Source organism: Nycticebus coucang, chromosome 10 (assembly GCF_027406575.1).
Source record: "Nycticebus coucang isolate mNycCou1 chromosome 10, mNycCou1.pri, whole genome shotgun sequence".
NCBI lineage: Eukaryota > Metazoa > Chordata > Mammalia > Primates > Lorisidae > Nycticebus > Nycticebus coucang.
Window position 1 is genome coordinate 18,595,390 of NC_069789.1, and position 21,185 is coordinate 18,616,574.

Consider the following 21,185-nt stretch of genomic DNA (forward strand, 5'->3'; position numbering starts at 1 on the left):
ACTAGGTATATACCCAGAAGACCAAACATCACATTATAACAAAGATATCTGTACCAGAATGTTTATTGCAGCCCAATTCATAATTGCTAAGTCATGGAACAAGCCCAAGTGCCCATCGATCCACGAGTAGATTAATAAATTGTGGTATATGTACACCATGGAATATTATGCAGCCTTAAAGAAAGATGGAGACTTTACCTCTTTCATGTTTACATGGATGGAGCTGGAACATATTCTTCTTAGTAAAGTATCTCAAGAATGGCAGAAAAAGTATCCAATGTACTCAGCCCTACTATGAAACTAATTTATGGCTTTCATAGGAAAGCTATAACCCAGTTATAACCTAAGAATATGGGGAAGGGGGAGAGAGAGGTGAGGGGGGAGGAGGATGGGCAGAGGGAGGGTGATTGGTGGGATTACACATGCAGTGCATCTTACATGTGAAACTTAGTAAATGTATAATATAATTGTCTTAATATAATAACTAAGAAAATGCCAGGAAGGCTATGTTAACCAGTGTGATGAAAATGTGTCAGACTGTTTATAAAACCAGTGTATGGTGCCCCATAATTGCCTTAATGTACACAGCTATGATTTAATATTAACAACAAAAAAAAGGAATGGAAGAAAAGGTATCCAATGTACTCAGCCCTACTATGAAACTAATTTACGGCTTTCATATGAAAGCTATAACCCAGGGCGGCGCCTGTGGCTCATTGAGTATGGCGCCAGCCCCATATGCCGAGGGTGGCAGGTTCGGACCCAGCCCCAGCCAAACTGCAACAGAAAAATAGCCCGGCGTTGTGGCGGGCGCCTGTAGTCCCAGCTGCTTGGGAGGCTGAGGCAAGAGAATCGCGTAAGCCCAAGAGTTAGAGGTTGCTGTGAGACATGTGATGCCACAGCTCTCTACCCGAGGTCGGTACAGTGAGACTCTGTCTCTACAAAAAAAAAAAAAAAAAGAAAAGAAAGCTATAACCCAGTTATAACCTAAGAATATGGGGAAGGGGGAGAGGAGGGAAGGAGGCGGTTGGGCGGAGTGAGGGTGATTGGTGGGATTACACCTGCTGTGCATCTTACAAGGGTACATGTGAAATTTAGTTAATGTAGAATAAAAATGTCTTAATGGTCTAAAGAACCAGTATATGATGCCCCATGATCGCATTAACGTACACAGCTACGATTTAATTAAAAATTAAAAAAAAAAAGAAAAAATGACTAAAACATTTGTCTCATTTTCTCAGTAAATGGACAATTTTGCAGAAAAAATATAAAAGGCCAGTAAACACATAAGAGACTGTTACCCTCATGATAAAAAATGGAAATGCAAATTCAAACAAGAATGAGATATAATTTTCCCCTGTGAGACTAGAAAAACTCTACAGTTGGAATACCCAGTGTTAGTGACCCTATGGCAAAACGCTATCAGGAAGACTACAGATTGAAATGGCCTTTTTCAAGAGTAATTTGTATCCACAAAAACTATGTTTACAAAATTTTTTGCACTCTGGTATCTTTTTTCCCCAAGTAAAAGGTAAGAAATTTGAAGCCCAGTTTTGGTTAAAGAGAGGTGGGGCCCCGCCAGGCTCTAGTCCGGGACCGGCCCCTGCCCCCAGGCTGTATCAACCAAGTTAGAACTTCATGGATTTCAGACCCCAGCGGCGGACCCAGGGGAGTGTGTAAAAGGAGCTGCCTTTTGTAGATTGAGCATTGGAATTACAATGCCTCCTAGGATTCTGCTGTGGCATAGGACTGCTTAGTAAAGCAAACCTGTCCCGGATAATCAAGTCTTTCCCCGGGAAACTGCATGGATTCTCCCCAGACTTACCTCATCATCATGTTTGCAACAAGTAGAGCTGACATTGAGTATGAGAAACTCTTTGAACCAAAGGAAATCCCATCAAAATTAGGTTTAAAAAAGGCAGCTGATAAGCATGGTGCTTAATCAAGGAAAAAGAGCTGAAGCAGACCAAACGAGAAATACCAGACCAGGGACAGCTGAGCAGGATACGCAAAGAACACAAAGAACAAGACAGAAAAAGTCTTTGAAAATACCTTAGATAAGAACTAAAAAAAAGTTTTGCAGTATTTATTTGCCATTTGAAATGTATAAAACACTTCACAGGGATCAAACAAAAGACTTATTGTATTAGTTTAACCATTTGCCCAGGTGCTATGAAGACTCCTTAGACTCCTTTTGTGATTTTAATTGCAAGGTCCTAAGAAGCCATTCCCAAACACTATTCTCTATAGTTTTACAAGGAGCCTGCTCTAGGGACTACTTCATAATGTTTATGAAGCCCATGAACAAGCCTTCTGCTGGACTTTCAACCATCATCAAATTAGTCTCAGATGACCACACAGCAGATGGCCAGAGTCTGGTGTGAGGCTGTGTTAGGTCCGAGGACAGGGACAGCCTGGAGCCCAGTCAGCTCCTCTGCACAGAATTTGCCCGTAACAGGCATTAACATGAAATTTTAAGAGTCAGACCTTTGGGCATTTCTCTCCTATAAAGAAAATTGTGAAATTCTGAGACGTGGGACTTGAAAGAGTTGCTGATGTCACAAATTCCAACTACCTTTGGTTCTTACCTCTCCCTCTTGTGACTCCAGGCTACTATCTCCAGAGAGAAATGGAAAGAGCTGCTAGCCACCAACTTTACCCTTTATCACTTCACAAGTCATAAGTGATGACATCTCTTGACAACTTGCCACCAGGAATGACTCACAGCCGTTCCTTTCGTTAGCAAGGGTCTCCATGGACTTGTCTACCTCACGGCCTAGGGTTGTGAGGGTTGTTAAATAAATAGATTAGTGGGTTCTTCTCTTAACAAGTTTGTGATCGACCCTATCAACACAAAACTCACTCCAGTTAATATCAAAAGAACCCCCTTTGCGGAGCACCATATCAACAGTATAGTGCTGACATACTGAGTAAAGGCCAAGTACAGGGGAAGCCAGGGAGGGCAGGCTGCATGGAAGCACCCTTTCTCCTAGGTCTGCATGATTCTCAATCTTGGCTGTCTGCCGAACTCACCTGGAGAGCCTTGAAAAATCAGACATGTGGTCTACCCACAGGGGCTATAATGGCATTGGTCTGGACTGGGGTAAGGCCTGGGCATCAGGACATTTAAAAGCCCCACAAGAGATTTTAATATGCACGTGGGGTTGAGAACCACCCATTGAGGTAATTCTAACTGACAAGCAGAGTTCAGAGCTGCTGGTCTGTAGAACTAAATACCAAAGAAATCTGTGCACCAGCCTCTGAGGTGGGTGATCTGAGGAGAGTGATGAGATTCCAATGAGCAGGTTGACTGGAGAGTGATAGAGGCTGACAAGGGGCCGGCAGAGAGGTCAATTTTGTTTCCGTTTATTTTGTTTTGTTTTTTGTTTGTTTGGTTTTTTGGTTTGTTTTTGTTCTTTAAGAAGGGAGACTCGGGCTGTTGACCTACTGAAAGGGGAGATCCAGTAGAGAGTTTGGAAAACAGAAGCAGCATCCAAGTCATCAAAGCTCTACAGAGACAGGGCAGAGTCGAGTCTGGCCTAGAGCTCGGATGTGAGGAAAAATAAGGGAAAGGGGACACCAGTTCTGTTAGGTCCCCACCCAGGCGTCTCACATGTGTGATTCCACTGATTCTCCCCAGCAAATCTGTAAGCACCTGCGTAACACTGAAGGGTCATGAGTGCAGCATACAAATGGTATTTCCAAATCTAATAGTCAAAAATATCAAAGTGATCAAAAAAGTCTTCATGAAGGCCCAACACAATTTGTTATCGGAAGAATTACCTGAAATAAATATTATCAATCCCGCTTTAGAATAAAGAAAACAACTGAAAAAATCTGTTGGAAAATTAAGAGGTGGGGCCCATACCCCAACCTCCCCCAGGTACCTGATGGCCATATTGTGGGCGGCAGTTCCCAGGGCTCGCCTCCCCAGGACGCACAGAGCAAAAGAGAGAGTCACCAAGGCAGAGTCCTCGTCACTGTCCACGATGGTCTTTGACGGCTGAAAGAGCAAGGATGTCCACTCAGCTTTCACTTAGGTTCCGATTTGTACCAACATAGAATAAGAATCTTAAATGTAGGGTCAGAGGAAGCTCTTTAAGTCACCCGTGTGGTCATCTCGTCTCCTCTAAGGTGACCTCTGCTTCTTGAAGCAGTTTCTTTTGTGGTTGGACATGGAAAAAAATAAAATTAAAAGGGAAAGCTATTTTAGGAGAGAAAAGGGCCTACAAAGTTTGCTGATGACCTACTTTTCTGAGATTTCAAATGTGGCCCTTTGGTCATAAAGACGGTCAGCCAAATGTATGCACACCTTAGCACCAGCCAACACGAAGGAGAGCAGCCCAGCAGGGAGAGAAATCGGGTGCAAATCCGGTGCAAATCAGAGTCTTCTGCTCTCCCATCAGCGAGAAGCCCTCTGCATTGACCGTGAGTCCACAATCAACTACAGAATCAAAAAGATTGTTCAGGGTGGCTCCTGTGGCTCAAAGGAGTAGGGCGCCGGCTCCCTATGCCGGAGGTGGTGGGTTGGTGGGTTCAAACCCAGCCCCGGCCATACACTGCAAAAAAAAAAAAAAAAAAAAAAAAAAGGATCGTTCAAAAGTTGGCTTTAAAAAAAAGAGGCTGGGGAAGGATGTTGAAGAAATTTAAAGTAATTTATCTTTTGCAAGAAAAATGAAATAATTTCATGAAGGAACTGAGAAAAGAGCAGAGCCATCTCAGGGATACAGGCAAGAATATCAATAGATTCCCTGGACATCTGAACCACCTGCAGAGGTCAAGCGTGGGGTGAGACTGTCAACACACCTCTCTCTGGTTTCTCTAAAGAAAGTCAGTTCTGTCACTTGCTGCTTCCGCTGCGTGTTTTTAATCACTCATAAAAAGGTCAGAGACCTGGGCTAGTGTCTCAGCACACACTGCGTCAGCTGCTAAGGAAGTTGTTTTCAACTTGGAGCCACTTTGTCTGCAACCCATTGACTCAGATTGTCGAACCCTAAGAAGCAGACTCATTCCCTATATTTGCTGCCCTCCTCTTTCTCCTCCTCTGCTGACTCTTTATCTTCTTCTTTTTTACAGTTTTTGACCAGGGCCAGGTTTGAACCCACCACCTCCAGTACATGGGGCCAGCACCCTGCTCCTTTGAGCCACAGGCGCCTCCCCTCCTTATCTTCTTTTAGTAAGCTGTCACTATTCTTAATTTAGTTTCTGAGAGGCAGGGTTTATCTCTAGAAGTGCTCTCAGAGCATGAACAATAATGACACAAGAAAGTAAATCGCCACCACAGAAGTAACATGGACCGATCTAATTGCTAAATAGAATTTGCATGTCCACAACTAACACGTTCAGGAAATCCTCCTGATTTCAGCACAGATAGACTTTGTATGGAAATCTCAAAATGTAATTTTAAGGGAATTGTTTCCAATGTCTCAAGCTTCAAGGTAGAGGCTTAAAACTTCATTGACCCTGAGCACAGTATAAAGGGACAAATACCCTCGTGTCTCCTTCATTAGAGACACCATATATTTAGTGTCCCATTTAATTTCACTTAACTTAAACATTTACTTAAATATTATTTTTTCCTCTTTTATAAGTCTGCCATAGATTATAAGAAAGAGATGGATATATAGACAGAAAAACATACCTTGTTTTTTAAACGTACATTCCATGCCTCCCACCCCCACCTACCTCCTGTCTCTTCCGAGTGCCGTACTGAATCCACTCTAGATAAATGTTACAGGAGCTAGCTCGCGTTATCCCCTGGAGACACGGAACACCTCTCTCACCTACCTCCTGTCTCTTCCGAGTGCAGTACTGAATCCACTCTAGATAAACGTTACAGAAGCTAGCTCGCGTTATCCCCTGGAGACACGGGACGTAGTCATCATCGATGTTAATGTTGAACATCGCAAGGTCCCGCTCAATGTAATGCCACTTGGCAAAGGGCTGCAGGGACTTCAGCAGTGATTCATTTTTGATCCAGGAGAGGAGTTTGGGGGATATTACCATATAGTATATTATACTCTGCAGAGAGAAAGAAGATTTTGAGCCCTTACAGCCATTCCAAAGCCAGGAATTTTTTTTTTTATTATGTCTCAGAAAATAAATCAACCTTAGGAAGTAGATGTGAAATCCGACCCCACCTACGGGTGGTGTCATTTGTATCTCCTGCTGGTTTGATGCGTATCTGGGACACTCTCAAGTGTCCTCTCCTTTGGGTTATTGTAGGGAAGAGGAAAGTGAGAATGTAAGGAAGAGAGAGAAGCGTTCCTGAGATGCGCAAGTGTGACAGCGGCCCTGTCCATTCTGAGAGAAGAACAAAAAAGCACTCTCTGCCTGGGCTACTGCAGGCTTCCGTTTCCTGGGCACCAGGCCAGGCTGACCAGCTGAAAGAGCCAGGCAGACCCTCCTCCAGGGCCACAGCCAAAGGGCATTTAGTGAACTAAAACCACACCTTTCTACGGAAAGTGCTGATCATGGGAAATCACTGTAACACACATACGCTTAATCTGAGTGCCCCGACGGTGGACATCTGTGATCCGTTCAAAAATAGCCCATGTTTTCCCCTTAATCAGGGGCAGTCCCAACTGGGGTAAATGCCACTCTCCCCTCAGCTTTACTATAATATTCTGAGTCACTGCTTTTATAAAAGCCATCTTGAAGTTTTTGAATGAATTCATCCTTCAATAAGGTTAGCACCTGGCTCTGAGGACTGCAACTGGGTTGGAGAAAATGAGAATACAAGCCCGACAGGGGTAGGTCAGCAGCAGGTCCAAGTTCACTGCCGCGGACTCGCTTCCAGCGTTCATTACTGTTTCCTTACAATGGAAAATGGAAGTGGCACTCGGGCTGAGGCTGAGGGGAACGGGGCTGCACATCTCATCTGAAATCATGAGGGATGAGGAGCCCACGGCGTTTGATGCAGAGAGGTAGGAATGCATGCTCCCCTTAACTGGTGGCCCTCACTGTTTCTAAAAACACATTCTTTCCAAGCATTTAAACAGAAAGTAACCCAATCTCAGGGGGGGGTGGGAACGAAGGCTTTGGTGACTGACACCTATAAATCGAGTGGGCAGAGAAGCCCTTCTCCAGAGGACCCCCCGACCTCTCCTGCTCTTCCCTCCCTCTGGCTGGAACACGAAGTCCAAAGCTCCCAGCCCCAGGTTACTGAGGCATCTGGTTTCATGTTCCTTCTGGAGTTGCAGCAGGTGAAAGGGCAGGCACATGACACACGTGTGTCTCTGATTCTGACTTGGTCTCTCTCTTGCTGTTGGGACCGAGGGCCGCCCAGACCCTGGAAAGATGAATCTGTGTGGCTCCTGGCTTGTGGCTTTGCTTCCTTTGGATGTATTTCCTATTAGCCTCCACCGTCAACCTGCCCTCAAATGAGGAATCGGGGAAATCAAGTCTGCAGACTATAACTAGAATAGAGCAGCTTCCCCTCTGTGATGCTGCACCCCAGGTCAAGCAGGAAAGTGAGAAACCTCTCAATGTAAGGAGGAAAGAGGAGCGGGAGGGACGAAGGAAGAGGCCTATGGAAGCTGAAGCAGGAGACGGGAAAGACGGAAGGACTCCTCCTGTGCATGGCAGCTGAGAGGTTAGAACCAGCCGGTGCGAATGCAGAACTCAGCACGCTGCCAGCCAGTGGCACGTATACAAGAAGACGTCATAAGAGCATGTCTGTAACATCTGTGACTTACCTACCCAGCAAGCGGGATGAGGGGGAGGCTCAGGGGAGGCAGACAGGAGCAGCAGCCCAGGAGAGGTTGAGGCAGGGGGATGAGGGACGGGAGACACTGTGTCTGTGATGGTCACCCGAGTGCACATCTGATATTCAAAAATACACATTTTGAACCTGGAGTGTTTTCTCTCGTCTCTTTGCTGGTTGGAGCACTTAAAGCTTCTATAAGGTAGACAGTTTAAGTAGTCAGCCCAAAGTTTAAGCAAAAGAGAGTCATGATGCCCAGGACCTGTGCCTGTGGCCACAGGCACCACTTCTCAACTGAGCATTACCAAGGGTGAGGAGAAATTTGGTCTGGTCTCTCCAAACATCTGGCTCTAGCAAACATCTGGTCCTAATCATGTACCAGATAGAAATAACAAACAGAAATTGGAAGAAGAAAGTTTACATTTTCATTCATTTCTAGGGAGGAATGAAAACAACCCCCAGCCGCTGAAGTCAGAATAGTTAATGAGGCCTTTGCACCCCAGGGTGAAAGCTTCCTCTCCTTCAGTCTGGCAGAAGCTTGCAGGGCTGACTTCAGAACCTGACCGGCTTTGATTCTGGCTTCCCTGGATCGCAGCACCGACACCTTTCTCCAGGAGAAAACAGAACTGCCCCAACTAGTTGCAAGCCACAGCTCCAATTTATTTAGGCAGAAATTCTGTCATGGAGACATAGTCAGTGAATGCTGTGAAATCCTTCAGATTGTGTCAGGGTGAAAAGAAAATAACACTAAATAAAACAGATAAGTGGGTGGTGTGATGAATGGACAGGGTAAGCTGCCCCGTGTTGAAGTGGCCCCCCCTGAATTAGTTCAGGCTATCTGGCTCTGCCAGCAGGGATTCTCCTGGTTCCTCGTTTTAATTGCAGATCAGCTTCTTCTTTCAGACAACTCATTCTAGGAAAAGGGCTTTGGCAGGCGGACCAATGCCGGGGTGTTCAGTGCTCATTCTGCAAGGCAAGTGATAAGCTCATCTCCTTTCTAAAAGAGCTGCCCAGAAACAATGGCAGCAAGTGAGCCAGGCCCTCACCAAGAGCTGGTTTCTTGACTGCTCAGAGGTTTCCAGCACTAAGACGCTGAGGAGAGATGGGGGAGACACCAGGGAAAACCGCAAGTCACCAGGAAGGAAATGATCTCAAATATACTCACAGAGGTGGGGAACTGACCAAGTTTATTAAGAGATTTTAAAAAATGCTTAGTATAAAGGAAGTATTTCAAATTTTTCTTCCTTTTCAATTTGCCTGTCCAAAAAGAAAACAATAGTAAAAAGAATGAAATCAAACTCTTGAAACTTTAAGTAATTTTTGGAGCTATAAAGGCAACTTTGTTCACTTAGCAACCGAGGCCAAAGAAGGAACTACTTGCTTTCACCCCAAAGTGTTCCCTCTGTTCTAATAACCAGCCAGCTCCCCTGAAGTTTCCATTCACTAGCTGCACCGGGGGAATGAGTGTGAGTTCAGACCTGCCCTCACTGAAGGGCAGACACTGAGCGTGCAGAGCCAGCTTCTTGTGACAGGCTTGACAGCGCCCATGTGAACTAATCAGGGGCCACTGGGAGGGCCCAAATCTCAGCTCCTCCTCAAAGCTGATTTGGAGTTAAGAAAATTCTTATTTCCATTGAGCCCATGTCTATAGCAGTTCCAAAGCCTAGATGTGCATCAAATCACTTAGGAAGCTTTTAAACAATGTAAGTCCTTGGGTCCCCACTCCACAGCTATGGAATCAGAATTTCTGGGTAGGACTTGAGAATCTATGGTTATCTAGCTTACTTGGGTGGGGAGGTCTGCCACGAGTCTGCCACGAGTCTGCCCTGCCAGTGAGAAGCGCTGTGCTAGGGTACCCATCATGGCACTGCTCACCTCTCTGAGCCCCGCCCCATTTTGCCATCATACCCCTCTCTTAGAAAACAGAGTGGAGGAAATCATTTTTCCACAAGCCAAACACTACTGGGCAGGTTCTGGGGAGAACTCCCCAAGCCCTCTTCCATTTATTTGCACATTATCCTGTATTTGTTTATCAAATGGCAAACTGTCACTTTAGGAAACATTTAGGGAATTGGGAGGGCGTTTCCAGGAGTTAAGAGAGGGGAGGTGAATGTTGCTGCTACCCTGTTTCCCCAAAAATAAGACAGTGTCTTATTTTAAGGTGTGTTACCAAAGATGCGCTAGGTCTTATTTTCAGGGGATGTCTTATCTTTCCTGTAAGTAGGTCTTATTTTTGGAGGATGTCTTATTTTCTGGGAAACAGGGTAGTTCCTGTTGGAAGCATCAAAAACTTGGTCCAGGTGTGGAGGTCCAGTGGCCTCTGGAAAAGTGAGAGGGTGAGTGAGGTTGGGCCCCGGACTGGCATCTCAGTGTCACCCCCACCACACCCTTCTCTCCCCCGGCTGGCCCCACGGCGTGGGTCAGGTATGTCCAGACGTCTGGCTCTGAAAAAGGCCAGGTCTCACCGCTCAGGCCTGGTATAGGCTGCTCAGCCCCTGGCCTGGGTCCAGAGGTCTTCTGACTGTCCAGCCCGGGCTCCAAATCCATGTCACCTGGAACCTTCGCTCATTCAGTCCACAAAAATGGGTCTTCCCCCCCACCCCATATGTAAGTTGTCACATGGAGCTCTGGGGACCCAAAGAGGAGGCAAGTGTGGCTCCTCTACCTCTGGAGTTGCCATGAAGTGAGGTAGGAGAGGTTTGCAGAGGAAGGGGAGGTGAATGCTGGCTGTGACACCCAGGCAGCTGGTGAGGAGGAGTCTGTGGGGGCTGAGGCTGGAGGGAAGCTGTTGGCATGTGGGAGGGAGGGGACGGTCCCTGTAGGGAGTGAGCAGCAGGCAAGGTTGTGGGGGCGGGGACCACAGGGAGTGTGCATGATTTGTACACAAAGAGGGGGGGCACAGCAGGAAGGGGAAACAGCTGGAAGCAACAGGGGAGGACTCAGAGGGCAGATGAAAGAGTCTAGCCTTATTCCCGAGACAACAAGGAGACACTACACTCCAGGGCTCATCCCTCTAACCTGTCTAGATCCCATACTGCTAGCCCAAGCTGGCCTTTACCCTCCTTCTCAGCCACTTGCTTCCTGGGCCTGCGAGTCCCCTTGACCAGCCAGGCTTGATCCAGCCATTCCTGTAATCACCCATCTGGCTGCCTCCTGAGAACTAAAGGAGATACTCAAGGGACACTTCCTCTCCTTAAGGAGGGAGATGAGGGAGATGGCTGATTACCATTCATTGTCTGCCTTCTCCTCTCACGAGCTCACAGTTACATTCTGGGCTCATGGCTGACCAGAGTACACCTTTCAGACCCTTTCCTAGGTGGCCCAGGACAGAAATCTAGTTGATGGGATATAGCAGGAGCATCCTGTGGCAACTTCTAGGAAACTTTTAGAGGGCAATTGGCCGTGCCTGTTGTTCTACATTTTCCTTGTCTTTTCCTCCACCCCTTTAAGGCTGGAACTTAAATCTTACAGGAGCTAGGAGCTGGCAGGAACATGGGTCCCTGAAGACTCCATGGAGAAGAACTACCAAACCAGCCTTCATCCATGTGGGAGATAAATAAACTTCTTAGCTGGGTGCAGTGGCTCATGCCTGTGTCTCAGCTACTGAGGAGGCTGAGACAGGAGGATTACTTGAGCCTAGGAGTTTGAGCACAAACTGGGCAACACAGCAAGACCCCATCTCTAAAAAAATATTTTTAATAAAAAAAAAGAAAAAATTCTAACATACGTGGCCTATTGTTATTTCATGACCTGTTGCCAAATTTAACACCAATTGCTATGTTGAATTTGCCTAGAATATAGATAACAGATCTCAACTTCCACATTTGCTTCCCAAATCTTCCCCAATTTCATTAGGATGGACATTTTACATCTCTCTAGCAGACACGAAAGTGACATAAGCTACCAAATCTATTGTAAATATTCTGCCGCAGAAAGGGGTTTTGCAAACGTTCAGTGCCGCAATCTCCTGGGGGATGATAGCTAAGAGGCATCTACCCTTCTGACTTTCATGCTCCATTATTTCTAAGAAGCTTCGTACACAGCTAGACAGGAGAGTGCAGGTGTTGGGGACGCCCACAGTAGCTGTTCCAAACTTCTAAACATCCTGATTTTAGCTAGCTGAAACATTAGGAGTCCAAGTTATCTTTTTTTCTGAATTGCCTCATTCCTGCTGGGCCACCTGTCTCAGCCTCAGTGGTCAGTGAGTTTTGCGGTCTCAGACAAATGAATGTCCTGTTTTTGAATAGCATTAGGATGTGGACCTCAATGCAAACTGTCCAGGGCAGTGGTTCTCAATCTGTGGGTCGTGACCCCTTTGGGGGTTGAATGACCCTTTCACAGGGGTCGCCTAATATCAGATATTTACCTTATGATTCATAACAGTAGCAAAATTACAGTTATGAAGTAGCAACGAGAATAATTTTATGGTTGGGGGTCACCACAACATGAGGAACTGTATTAAAGGGTTGCGGCATTAGGAAGGTTGAGAACCACTGGTCTAGGGATTCCACTGTGCAATCGCCCTCCCCCAGCAAAAGACATCCTCAGCCATGCTGCCCTCCTTCTCCCTCCCTGCCTGAAAACACCTCAGTCTCAGTCAGCACTCTGCATCCTCAGACAAACGCCACACTGTCCTCTGGCAGATTTATTCCACATTGGCATATTTTCTGAGGCTGTACACGGATTGGACAGACAACTGAAAAAATGTTATAAGTTCCCACCTGAGTTTTCATCACGAGCTTAAAATATAAATCCGATTCTAAAGTGAACAATTTGTAGAGCATCTAATTCAACATTTAGAACTTAAGATACTGAGACTGAGCAATAGTCCCCGGATGCTTACGTTTGTCATCACCATCATTACAAGCAACTTCTGCTGCCGTGGCAGCGAAGCAGCGGACATGGAAAGAAGAATGGAAGCCTGGGAGCACCTGGGCTTTGACTATGACTCAGGGGCACAAACCTCAGGTGAAAGCCCTCTAGGATTTTTCGCAAAAGCAATGGTTCCCAAACCTGCGGGGGTCCTTATTCAGGGGCTGAGGAGAAGATTCAAAATCTAGCTGTGTACGAAGCTCTTCAGGAGCTCCTTGTGCCCGCGAAGCATTATTCCCCGGGCAAGTACCTTGATGTAGTAACGGATGAGGAGCCTTCGGAGGTCAAACACCTGCAGCATGGTGGCTGCGTTGTTGTCTAAGATGCTGTAGCCCTCCAGGATGTACTGTGTCTGTGCAATCTCCCAGGTCAGCCAGCGGAGGTGAAACGCAGCGTTGCAGGACAGCAGGTGGGGCAAGTGGCCTGGTTTACAGCAGCAGCAGCCTCTGTCATCCTCATCGCCTTCCATGATGGCTTCCACCTCCCTTTGCTGGCAATAGGTTCCTGGCCAAGTACAAACATGAAGGAAGTGAGACAAGAAGGCACGCTAAAATGTTCATTCTGGATGGATTTGCCTTTGCCTGCATGAGAGGGGAAAATGCTGAACAGAGTCTAGAAAGCAGATTTGTTTATTCTTAGTTGAAGTCACAATTCTCATTCACATTCATTGTGATTCTCATCTCCCCCAGGTCTTTGTATTAGGACAGTGTGCTGTCATGGTGGACATGGACGTTACTGGCTGAAATTCAGGATGGTTACAGCCTTCACCTGCAGGTCAAGACTGAGGAGATAGGGACTAAGGCGGCAGGTGGAGATCTCTTGAGAGCCTTTAGGTGTGTGGTGCCTTCCAAGAGGACCTGCTGCCAAGCTGCAAGGCTACACCAGCAAACCCCACATCATGGAGATCGGGATGTGGCGTGAATGGGGCATGCTTCCAAAGGACTTACTTCCAGAAACATGGCAAGATGGTGGGTGACAACAGCCTTTGAAAGCAGAACACCATAGCTTATTCAACATTTTCATCAATGACTTGAAGGAAAACGGATTTAGGATGGTAACGACAGGATGTTACTGACATGGCCTCTCATGGGCAATCATGTTCTGAACTTACCTCAGCAGACTGGGCTGGTGGACAGAATCTCAAACACTAAAAATTAATAGGAATAAAGGGAATATTCTGCATGTAGCATCAATGACTTAGCTACATGGTTGATGAATATACAGTTTGTGACTTTGACAAAGTAGGACACCTGAAAACTGCATGTGATCTGGACAGCATCTAAACAAAGAGACAGCTTTGATGGGAATATGCCTGGTATACCCTTAGATGCTACACACATGGGGTCACCAGTAAAATGTAATAAAGCTGGGGAATCTGAGAAAGTTGCACTTTTAAAATTTTTACTCCATTAAAAAATGTAGATCAGTACTGATTTGAACACGATTGTAAAGATTATTAATTACACATTAAAAAACAAGATAGTTTTAGAAAACTTAAATTCTATTTCTGAATAACAACTTAAAACCCAGGGTATTTACTTTGAAGAAAAGACTTTCAAAGATACTGTGGTTGCCTTTAACAACTCTCTGAAGACTTTCATTCAGAAATATGAACAGATACTCTCTGTAGTTCAGAAGGCATTGTTATGACTTAGGGTGTGGAGTTTATCATTAGAAAGACCATTTATGTGATGTGGGCTATTCTTCCTGGGGTTAGGTAATATCTCAAGGTGGTTCTGGTTTGCATTTCTCTGACGACTGAGAACAGTGAAGATTTTTTCGTGTGTTGGTTGGCCATTCATCTGTCTTCTTGGGAGAAGGTTCTGTTCATGTCTTTTGCTCAAACACAAAGTCTCAAAGCTCAGACGCTCATGTGGGTGTAGAGAGAAGGGAACACTGACACACTATTGGTAGGATTGCAAACTAATATAACCCTTTTAGAAAGAAATATGGAGAATCCTCAAAGAACTAAAAGTAGACCTTCCATTTAATCCCACAATCCCATTACTAAGTATCTACCCAGAAGAAAAAAAACATCATTTAACCATAAGGATATTTGCACTAGAATGTTTATCACACCAATTCACAATTGCCAAGATATGGAAATAACCAAAGTGCCTACCAACTCATGAATGGAGAAACTATGGTATATGTATACCATGGAATGCTATTCAGCCATAAAGAAAGATGGAGACTCTACATTTTCTGTATTTACCTGGATGGATTTGGAGAACATCCTCCTAAGTGAAGTATCATAAGAATGGCAAAGCAAGTATCTAATGTACTCAATAGTAATATGAAATTAGATGAACAGCTACAGGCCTACACATGAAAAAAAATTAAAAATTATTTAAGAGGGAGGACGGTGAGGTGATTGGTGAGCTCTCACCTAACTGGTAGGGGTATATGGCACACCTCCCGGGTAAAGGGCCCAACCACAACATGGACTTTACCTAACAAACACAAGCAATGACACCTGGTTAGGTTCATATCCATATATTAATCTGAAATAGAAAAGAAAGACCATTTAAAACTGAGAGTTCAATAATGAAGTGGATTGCCCTGGGAGAATAAGAGGCTAATGAAGGAACTGGTAGAGACAAATAGGAGTGACAGGTACAAACGGCCAAGGGGAAAAGCCATGTGAACTATGGGTTGCAGTGAAGAGAAAAGCAAAAATAATGAAGAAGTTATAAAGGAAAGTAGGATGGACTGTACCATTTGTTGCTGGTGGTGGTGACGCATGTATATTTTTCAAGATAGATGAATCCTAAGAAGACTTATTAACAGAAAGAAAAAAAGGATAAAGGAAGAAATCAAAGATAGGGATGAAGCCAGAGTTCTGGAGGACAGATTAATAAAAAAAAAAGGTAGCCCTGAGGGGCCCCTGAGACATTTCATTTCAAGAGATGCCTGCTTCACTATGGACCTGGATCAAGGAATTATTTAAATATACTTAAAACTACTTAAAAGATTTCATGGAAATATCTTTCCATGTTGACACAGAACAATGTGATTCCAGTGGGAAACAGGAGTCAACAAATGGGTTTTGAGAAAAGGCAGCACATTCTGGCTGCTTAACTTTGGTCAAGTTATTTAACTGGATCAAGTTTGTTTCTTCATCTGTTAAATGGGCCACTGTAAGGACTAAAGAAAATGGCATATACACAGTGATTAGTAACCACTCAAAAATGGTAGTTATTACTATTTTGAGCTCTATAAAGGCAGTGCCTGATGGAAATTCAGTAAATAAATAAATGAATAAATAGATGAGCTAATGAATAAATTTATTCATTCAGTGAGTAATAAGTGACTACTATGTGCCAGGCCCGGTCTATGTATAGGCAATAAAAACAAACAAACAAAAAAAAAACATAAACTCCCTGTTCTCGTGTGGCTTATAGGTTAGGGCTGAGAACACAGACACACACAGAGGTTTGGATGCCAGGGTGGGACAGCTGTTTTAAGCAGGAGCATCAGCAAAGGCCTCCCCAGGATGTCTGAAGCTGGGTGCACTCTGTGCAGATAACTCACATCAAAGGCCTTGGGTGGCAGCACCTTGGGATGGGAGCAGGGCTGTCATGTTCCTAGAGCAGCAAGGATACGTACAGCACAGTGCACAAGTGGGAAAGGGGCAGGAGGTGACGCAGGGCCTTAGCTGGGGGCAGATGCTGCTTGGAATGAGTTGAAGGGACAGTTGGATGGTTTGAGCTAAGGGGAAACGTGGTCTGACTTAGGTCTTAGGAGACCATTCCGGCTGTTACCCAGAGCATCAATGATGGGGCTGTCCGTTAGCCCAAAGGAAGAATAATTCAGACCCATGTGCTTAGAGGAAGTAGTGAGAAATTATGATATTCTGTATATGTTTGAAGGCAGTCTGATGGGTTTTGCTGACCAGTTTAGATATGGGATACTGAAAAGATGAGTGAAGAATGATGCTAAGACTTCTGTCCTGAGCAGGATGAAGACGGAATTACTATTTACAGAGGAAGAATGGAATTCCCATTTGCAGGAAGACCGGGCTTTGGGTGTGGGTGGAGTGAAGATCAGGCATTTTCTCTTGTATACTTGTGCTTTAAGTACATGTCACTGATCCACACCAAGACGTCCAGGAGGCAGTGGGTGAGGAGTCTGGACCTCGGGGGGGAAGTCCTGGCTGGGGATTTATAAATCTGGGAGGATTATTAGCATGTATGGACTATTTCAAGCCCTTTAGGGTGAGTATGCAGAGAGCATGGAGAAGGGGTGTGAGACCTGCACTCTGAGAGTTCCAACATTTAGAGGTTGGGTCGGTGAGGCGATACCAACAAAGTGATTCAGCAAAAGTGGCAAATGAGTTCAAAGTCCCCATAGCCAAGTTTAAAAAAGGAGTTTAAAGGAAGAGAGAACATCTGCTATGTTAAATGATGCTTCTAGGTCAAATTACCTGAAGAATTAACTGCTAGGCTTGGCAAGGTGGAGAATTATGGGGATCTTTGAAGAGAAGTTGTGGTGGGATAGAGAGAAGGGGAGGCGTATTCTGATGGGGTAGAATTCAAGAAAGAACGAGGGGAGTAAAAACAGTGAATGTAGGTGACACTTTTGATTTTGCTTTTTTGGCACCTCACTGTGGAGGTTGGGACCTCCTGCGCTCCACTGAACACAAGTGGTAGGAGTTGCATCTTTACCTTGCTCAAGTAGAGGGAAAGAATTCAGTCTTTAAGCATTAAGTAAGGCATAAGCTGTAGGTTTTCCATAACTACTCTCTCTCAATAGGAGGAATTTTTCTTCCATTCCTAGATTTTTAAAAATCTGTGTTTAAATCAAGAATGGGCATTACACTTGAGCAAATGCTTTTACTCCACCTAACAAAATGACAATATGATTATTCTCATTTATTCTGTTAATATGGTGAATGAGATTGATTAGTTTCTACACATTAAACCAATTTTTCTTTACTAGATAAACATTACAGGTTTATGTATTGCTGGCTTTGGACAGATAAGATAGCGCCTGACTGCTTAGGACCACAAGAAGAGGAAGCACTAGGCACGGCCATCGCAATTCACTTGCACAGCCCAGAATGCACGATGCCCCAAAGAGCTCCCTTGGCCCCCTTCTAATATCCTGCTGTGTGGATAACAGCAGAGGTGGTAACGGGGAGGACACCCAAAACATTTTTCTTAAGACTGGAATTACAAACTTGCATTGCCTCTTGCCAGCTGGTTGTATTAAGGGCTGCTTTGTGACTGGATGAAATTATGTCAAAAAAGACCTGAAAACGTTTTTGAGTGGTTATCATTTTTCAGAAGGTCATAGGAGGATCTTCCTCTTAAACTTCTTCTGCAGCCCCACTGTGGGGAGGTGGGGGCAGTTCTCAGCTCTTCCTCCACCCCTATTCATTCTCCAGGACAGAATCTTAGAACAGTAGCTTAAAGGAACATTCAGGTCGTGTATCTGCAGCCATCTGTCCTGGAGGATGTCCCTGTATTTGTTAGTACACACAAGACAATTTCTGGAAAAAGAATTATTATAAGAGTTTCATATTTCAAGGAGCCTCAATCTGCTTTAAGATTGGTCGATAAGTATATAATTTATAGAAAAAAGATTTACTTTTCTACCCATTTGATTATAAAATTGCATACTTAAAATTTCTTCAATTCTTAAAAATTGTAATTTCTAATTAAATGAGCCTCTAAGGGGGAGGTAAAACTGATTTTACTTATTCACAAAGTAAATCAAGCAATTGTTGGTTGTTTAATTCTAAAGAATGGAGCTTTTTCTGCCATAGCAAAGACTCATCTTCCAGAAATATCAGCTTCCTTAAAATCACCAGGGCCAGAGACAGAAAGACTGAGTACTTCCATCATTACTGTCATGAGAAGGATGTCTGGGGACACTTATTTCCTAACTGTCAAACATCCACTTGATAATCACCACCTTTAACTTAATCTAACCTGGAGATGAGGAAGCAGAGTGCTAAGAGTAAAGAGACAGGAGGAAAGTCACAAAGATGAACCAAAACGAGGGCAGGATTGGCCTGCTGAGCCACAGGGCGACTTCAGTGGACAATTTCTCCCCCTAGTGCCGATTTCCAGTTCTTTAGCAACACTGGACCAAATATGTCTTTTAAACATGACATTGAGAATCTAGGAGAAGTGTATTGACCCAGTGTGCAGAAAAGAAAAAAGACAAAAGTTGGTCAGAATAATTTACAACTTGTTTGCTTTTATGGGCTTTGTGGAGATGTTTTATTATAACAACTTTATAACTGCACAGATTTTCAATCTGCTTTATGATATGCCCATACGAATAAAATTTTCCTGTGATCTGTCTGGCAAGAGATTTTAAACACAATGTAATGCCTTTAAGTGAAGCAGTATTGTTGTTCCCACAGAATTTTCATTTCACATCACCATGTATTTGTGACACTTAACAACCTGAAAAAAGGATATTTCAGTTTCTCATCTGATGTGCATATCAACCTGTCGTACAGATATAATTTCCCCCTTCATAAATAAGGACACTGATTCACAAAAGACATTAGTCTTGAGGACGGGTCTGGTCTTTTGAATTTAAAATCAGCATTTTTCTTTTATCACATACTGTCTAATGAGGCTTAGCAAAGGTTTCTTGAACATTTTTTTCCTATCAGTTCCTAGGAGAAAATGAAATTATCCACAGTAACACACATTAGGCAGTTTAGAAGCATAAGAATAAGAAATGTTAAAATAGATAATAATTATCTCTGAATGACATGATTTTCTGCATTCTTGCCCCATTTGTGGATGAGAAAACTAATGCACTTACCTTTACTCAGAGGAGTAAGTCTTTTCTAGTGCGTATCTAATGCCAAATTGTATTATAGTCCTTTCCTCTCACAAACTTATCTTTTTAGTGCTGTATGCCAAGATACGCAGACTCTGTTACTGTGCAGCAGGAAGCCCTCTTCCTTCCAAGACTGGCTATCTAGATAAAAGTGACTTTGTGTCTTTCACTAACAGGTGACATCATTTGCCATGAAGAAAAATATATGTTTAGGAATTCTGAATGGTGAGTTTATTATTTTATGAGTAAAGTTTACAACGAAGAGATTTAAAAGATTACTCAACCTACGTAGACAAAGGTACTAAGGACTCACTAATAACCTGAAAGTTTTCATAGAGAAGAGAAAACTCCAGATAGTTCCAAGATTACTGGGAGAACTATGGCTCTACCAGGATTAGCTGGTTAAGATAAAGTTTTGGGTTGGATTAGCTTCAGATAAGATTAGGTTACATAGATATTTTTAAATGTCCCCACAGGCCAGTGATTATGGGGTGTTAGCCAAGCTTTGAGATATCTGATAACATTTCACATAGACAGAATCATAAATCCTGTGTTTGATATTTTGCAGACCTGGTGGTAACGTTCAGCTTCATCCCCAAAATTGTGCCTTTGCTTTCAGTGGTCATTCTACAAGGGCTGTCCAAGTTTGGCAAGGCAGGCAGGAATTCAAGAAGTTGAGCTGCTAAAAGTGATCTGTAAAGGTGGCACCATATTAACATTTAAGAGCACGTTCTAATAAAATTTTTATTTGTTTTAATTTCAACTACGTACCAGATTTAAAAAAAAATCATTAGTTAGCCAGATGCAGTGGTTCATGCCTATAATCCTAGCACTCTGGAAGGCCAAGGTGGGTAGATTGCTTGAGCTTAGGAGTTGCCTGAGCAAGAGCAAGACCCCATCACTAAAAAAAAAAAAAAAAAATAGCCAGGCATTGTGGCGGGTACCTGTGGTCCCAGGTACTCAGGAGGCTGGTGCAAGAGGATCACTCGAGCCCAAGAGTTTGAGATTGTTGCTGTGAATTATGACGCCACGGCAATCTATGGAGGGTGACAAAGTGAGACTCTGTCTCAAAGAAAAATGATTAGTTATTCTTTTCTTTCATATTTTTGTCCTATTTAACCAACCTTCCTCCCACCCTTCATCTTTCTCTCTTCCTTCTCCTGTGGGATCTACTGCATAGGGGTGGACTTCAGAGTCAGCCACAGTCAGTGTTCACCGTCCTCTACCACTGGGGACTGTGAGGCACCTTGTTTGACCTCCTTCACTCAGATTTCTCATGTCTGAAATAGGGTGACAACACCTACTTAATTTATAGAGTTGTTACAAGGAATATTTTGATAATGTAAGTAAGATGCTTAGTATGGTACCTGTTAAGATATGTTATGTATCTGGCATCTCATTGGAGTTCAGGATACTAGAGACTCTCTACCCTCTCACCCAGCCAATATTTTCTGGGCATCCCACCATGAGACAGTCAAGGCACTGGGACAGGTATGTGATCAGGCAAGAAGTCCCAGCCTTCGCGGGGATCTCAACCTAACAGAGCCGGACTTAGTCAAATTTTCATAGTCTGCAGGAATGAAGAACTGAATACACAAACTTTGTAAGAACACTGAAAACAAACTGACATTGGTTATTACATTGTTACTTAATGTTATTATCAAGAAACATTTATTAACTTCCCACCATGTGGCCATATAGCCAGGCATCCTGGATAAGGTCCTGACCTCACAGACTCATGATCAGGACATATAAATACGTAAATCAAATGTGACTTTCATCATATTTTGTTTTAAATTAT

The 21,185-nt window shown here is 43.9% G+C and overlaps 1 protein-coding gene across 7 annotated transcripts in view; it reads right to left on the reverse strand.

Annotated features, from left to right (window-relative positions):
- PCNX2 (pecanex 2) overlaps positions 1–21,185 on the reverse strand; it is a 380,334-nt gene that overhangs the window by 41,929 nt on the left and 317,220 nt on the right. For all 7 annotated transcript variants that reach the window (XM_053605995.1, XM_053605996.1, XM_053605999.1 and 4 more), the window contains 3 exons: positions 12,828–13,081; positions 5,788–6,021; positions 3,888–4,003 (listed from right to left, as the gene is read on the reverse strand). In XM_053605995.1, the coding sequence (XP_053461970.1) occupies positions 3,888–4,003; positions 5,788–6,021; positions 12,828–13,081 (604 nt within the window). The remainder of the gene's footprint in view (positions 1–3,887; positions 4,004–5,787; positions 6,022–12,827; positions 13,082–21,185) is intronic.